Below are 4,841 nucleotides of genomic sequence, written 5' to 3' on the forward strand. Positions count from 1 at the left end.
CTGGCTGAAGAGAGGCTGCTTTAAGATAAAGCTGCTCTGAAGCTTCTGGACAACCTTTCAACCTTTCCTCTACTAGAAACCTGGAGGCCCATGACTCTTTGCCAATAATAGAGTCAGGAAAGGAAGGAGTGCCAGTAGGATAAATTACTTTACACTCTTGCTGTCTTTTATGTCTGCCATGAGACTTCCTTTCAAAGAACAGGGCGTCTCCTCCCAGCTGAAAACAACAATACTGTATTTTTTATTTTTATTTTTAAAGGTCAACCATTAACCTCTGGATAATTAAAGTTCCTTCTTTTGTTTTTTGCTTTTTTTAAATTCCAAGAGCCTTATTGTTCCAAGGAAACGTGGATTTTGTCCCCACACGCACACACATCTGTCTGGCGCACAGGGAAAGCGGGTGCGCTGTGGGGGCCCGGCCTGTCGGAGATGCCCTTTGCCGGCTGCCTCCTCTGCCATGGCCCTGGTGAAGTTCCAGGAGCTGGGCGAAGACGAGTCCGGCGTGGAGGACTGTCTGGACAGCATCAAGGCCCTGGCAGCAAAGCTGAAGTTGCAGACCCGGCGCCCTTCCTACCTGGAGTGGAGGGCCCATGTGCAAAGCCCCTCCTGGAGAAACAGGCTCCTGGGCGGGCCCCTCCAGGCCCTGCAGGAGACACGGGCTGAGGAAGTGGGCGCGGGAGACAGCCAGCCCCGGGCGCCCTCCAGGACCATTTGCGGCTTCCCCACTATCAGCCACGCCTTCGAATGGCTCAGGACGGAGCTGGTGAGTAGCTCTGCACCTCCTGGGGACCCGCACGCTCCCCGCGGCTGCAGGAGCAGCACATCCCTCGGCTCGGCACCAAACCAGGGCAGCCCCAGAGCAGCGAGGAGGGCGAGGCCCTCAGCCAGCGCTGCTCTGGGCGCTCGAAAGCCAAGTACTCCCGGAGATGGGAAGTCTCTTCCGAGGGGACAGTCTCCTCACCAGGAGAGGAGAGAACAAACTGCAGTGGGGTAGGCAAAAGAAGGGGGGATGTTCTGGAGACATTTACTGTGCCAACGGATTTGATCTGCTTTCTCTAAAAGCTGCCCGCTAGCATTCTGGCCTCTGCTTCAGACCTCCTGTAGGTGGGCCCCGCTTCTGGGAAAAGCTTCTCCGTGGCCTGGTTCAGTGTCGCTTGTTCTTCTGCCTCCAGAGCAGAGACGGTGCAGTGGTGCTGCGGAGCTGGCCGCCCATTGCCTTTGCGGGCTCACCTGCCTGGCTGCCTTTTGCTGGCCTGGAAAGCTGCCCTCTCCCTGCAAGGCTCATCCTGCGGGTTTTTGCTGGGTTGCATAACGCTTCCGTCTCATTTTCCTGAACTGGCTTTCTGTGGCCAGAAAGAAGATGGGCAAGGGGACAGAAAAGCTCGGGCGTGCTGGGAGGGTGAGGCGATGACCTTGTTCCCCTGCAAAGTCTGTGACAGGGCAGGGGATGCCTGGGGCTGGGCGGGCAGGCAGGCTGCTGCCCCCGTTCACGAGCCCCTGGTTTGTATTTCACACCAGCAGCTCCCCGAAGGTGCAGTCCGGTCCGGAAGCCTGCAACTGGTGGAGCCCATGAGGCGCGCTGTGCAAGGAGGGGCACGCTTGGATACAGGGGACACCTCCCACCCCCATCCCCACCATCCAGCGCTTAGCCTGCCAGCTCCGGCTGCTGAGCGATGTGCCTCGGGGAGTGGGGAGGGAGGCGGAGGGGCTTCCAGGATACTGTGCGCTGGAGCTTCCGTTCTGCATCGGCCAAATGTGCACAGAAGCCCTCCTCCCAGGCCATGTTTGCAACCTGCCTGACGCAGCGCACCGTGGCGATGGAGGCGGCCTCGTTACACAAACAGGCTCCTGGCCTGAAGCGCAAGGGGTCAGCTTCCTTCCTGGGGCTGCCCCTTGTCCCAGCCAGGGGGAAGTTGACCCCCTCATGCTTTAGGCCGGAGCTCTGCTGGCATCTTGGGGACCAAGAAGAAAATTTCCTTGATCTTGTAGCACAAACAGGGCTTCTGCCCAGAAGTGCCACAGGTGCCCAGGATTGCTGATGGGCTCTCCCGAGGAGATGTTTAGCACCTGTCCCTGTTCCCTAAATTTGCCCTCTGCAGGTAGAAACATAGCAACAGAGCGAGTCAGTAGGGGTATCCCAGTTCATCTAGTCTGACCCTTGGCTCCAGTTGGCTCTGCTCATGTGATCCCCAGCATGTGGTTGTCCAATCTTTCCTCGAACACCCTCACTGATGGGGCCTCAACCAGCTCCCTTGGAAGCCCATTCCATATCCTATGGGTCCTAACATCCGGAAGAACTTCCTGGCATCCACCCTGAAGCCCAGACCGTTTAGCTTTGCCCCCTTGGGACATGTCCTGCCCTTCACTGCAGGGGAGAACTGGTCACGACTCTCTTCCATGAGACACCCCTTCACATAACTGTAAGTTGCTGTAAGATCCCCTCAGAGCCTCTTCTTCTCCAGGCTGAAAAGTCCCACTTCCCTCAATCTCATCTTGTATGGCATCCACCCATATCTGGCTGTGCTGAATGGGTTCCAAACTTGCTATGTCCACGATTCTGGCTATACATACACGGGTGGCGTTTGCCTTCTTAACCACCACGACACACTGCTGGCTCGTGTTTAACCTGCTATTGACAAGTACCCCGAGGTCCCTTTCACAAGTGCTGCTTTCCAGCCACTTGTCCCCCATCCTATACTTATGACAGCTATTCCTGTGCCCCAAGGGCAAGACCTTGCACTTATCCACATTGAACGCCATCCTGTTGTCCCCTGCCCACTTCCACAGTCTGCCTAGATCCTTTTGGCCACCTCCCCCACTTTAGTATCGTCTGAGGATTTGGTCAGCAGACTGGTTAGCTGCTCCTCCAGGTCACTGATAAAGAGATTGAACAGAATCTGTCCTAGAACTGAGCCCTGGGGGACTCCGCTTGTCACCAGATGACTTGTTAAAATTTGTATTATGAGTAGCTGTAATTATCCCTCATCAAGGTTTAGTTGCGCTATTCCGCCTTGCCTCCAGAAGTCAAATTCTGGATGGAGAGGAGATGCAGCCCATCTCTAGTATATGAAAAGCAGGATGGGGAGGCCCATATGGAAAAGAGAGACCAACAAGCGGGCGTGAAAGGGAGTCTCGGGTGCCCACTGGGAGCCCTGCATCGCTGCGTCCTGCATCAGGGGCCACTGGTCCTATGCCAGAGACTCTGTGCAAAGCCGGTTCCCCCGTCTTGGTGTCACAAGCACGCACGGAGCCCGGCCCTGGGCCGGTGTAGCCCAGCACTGCCCATGCTGACCTCTCCGGGGATTCAGACCTCCTGAGCCCCACCTGGGGGTGCTGAGTCTGAAGTAAGCCAAGGCCCGGCCTGCGGACCGGAGTGCCGCACAGCTTTAGTCGGGGAAGGGTCAGGGGCTGGGGCATGGGGTGCGGATGCGGGGGGCTGCCTCTCGCTCCTCACCGGCCTCTTTTCCTCACGCCCAGCGGGAGATGCAGGCCATGGATCACAGGCTGGCCCGGCAGCTGATGGCTCTGCGGGCTCAGATCCACCGGCTGAAGGTGGAGCAGGCCTGCCACCAGCACAAGGAGATGCTGGACGATGCCACCTTCAAGCTGGAAGGCTGTGAGGAGGACTCCGATCTGCTGTGCAACATCCCGCCCAAGATGGCCTTCCTGTTGTCCACGCCGCTCAAGCACATTGGCGTCACGCGCATGAACATCAACTCTCGCCGCTTCTCTCTCTGCTGACAGCCTTGCCTCCCACTGTGTGTGCCTCGGCCCCTGCGGGGGTTCGCGGAGATCTGCCTGGATCGGTAGTCCCAGTCCAATTCTTGCTGCGGCCTGGTGCATGCTTTGGACCCCATGGTGGGGAGGCAGCCTCCCGCGAAGCCGGGGATGGCCCTGCCAGGACGTGATTCCCGACCACGGTCTAGGGCAGCCCGTTGTCAGAGGAAGCACCAGCTCTGCACCCCTCAGAATGGGTGACCTGCCAGCTTACTAGACGGGATGGCCAAAGAGCCCAAATGGCCATGATGTGTGGGGTGGGCACCATTTTAAAGCTGCAAAGAGTCCATTAAAACTGACAAGCATCTCTTTAGCTGACCTGGAGCTGGGAAAGAACAAGAATTTAGGGAAGCTGGGTCACTTTGAGTTTGCTGGCTCATCTGTGCTTTAAAATCCCAAACACTTGGTTGGCTTTAGAATCCATTCTCGTGTACAAGGGGGGACCCAAAAACCCCAAGAATTTATTTATTAAAAAATGTGTATTTATTTTTACAGTCACCTTCATAGTACAGTGGCACCTTGGCTCATGAACTTAATCTATTCCAGGACTCTGGTCGTGACCCAAATTGGTCGTGAGACGAGTCAAATTTCCCCATAAAGGTCAGTGTAAATGAGGTTAATCTGTTCTGCAACTGTTTTTTTACTCACAAAAATTCGAAGCAAAGTGGCAAAGAACAGCAAAGATCGCGGCCGTCTCCTCCACCCGCGATCATGTGGGCGCAATCGCTGGCCTGCTGCGGGGGAGCACGGGTGCAATCGTGGCTGTGTCCCACCCCAGCACGACGGACCGCGATCGCGCCCATGCAGGGAAGGCGGGCACGCTCCTGATCGTCACCCGATGCAGAGTTCGCGACCCGTGGCAAAATTTTTATGAAATTTCTGTTTGCGACTCAATTTGGTTGTGAACTGAGGCATTCGTGAGCCGAGGTGCCACTGTACTCTTTCTTTGATGCAATACACCCATCGAGACTTTTTTTCCACTGCTCAAACCAGGTTTTGAACGTGTCGATTTGGATGCCTTTTAGGGCTTCTGCTGTTTTTTGTTTCACCTCTCCCACATCAGC

The 4,841-nt window shown here is 56.2% G+C and overlaps 1 protein-coding gene across 1 annotated transcript; it reads left to right on the forward strand.

Annotated features, from left to right (window-relative positions):
* The first annotated feature begins 452 nt into the window (after positions 1 to 452).
* On the forward strand, positions 453 to 4,335 carry FAM167B (family with sequence similarity 167 member B). Its single transcript, XM_044424978.1, has 2 exons — positions 453 to 763; positions 3,478 to 4,335. The coding sequence occupies exons 1-2, from the start codon at positions 458 to 460 to the stop codon at positions 3,739 to 3,741; spliced, it is 570 nt and encodes a 189-aa protein (XP_044280913.1). The 5' UTR covers positions 453 to 457; the 3' UTR covers positions 3,742 to 4,335.
* The last annotated feature ends 506 nt before the right edge of the window (positions 4,336 to 4,841 follow it).

The sequence above is a fragment of the Varanus komodoensis genome, unplaced genomic scaffold (assembly GCF_004798865.1).
Source record: "Varanus komodoensis strain SLA01 unplaced genomic scaffold, ASM479886v1 scaffold15, whole genome shotgun sequence".
Classification (NCBI taxonomy): domain Eukaryota; kingdom Metazoa; phylum Chordata; class Lepidosauria; order Squamata; family Varanidae; genus Varanus; species Varanus komodoensis.

What these genes read in the sequence shown, in the direction of transcription:
- FAM167B (XM_044424978.1), top strand. Translation starts at nt 458, where the DNA reads ATGGCCCTGGTGAAGTTCCAGGAGCTGGGCGAAGACGAGTCCGGCGTG. An exon ending in AATGGCTCAGGACGGAGCTG is followed by an intron (nt 764 to 3,477) that starts GTGAGTAGCTCT and finishes CCTCACGCCCAG; the next exon opens with CGGGAGATGCAGGCCATGGA.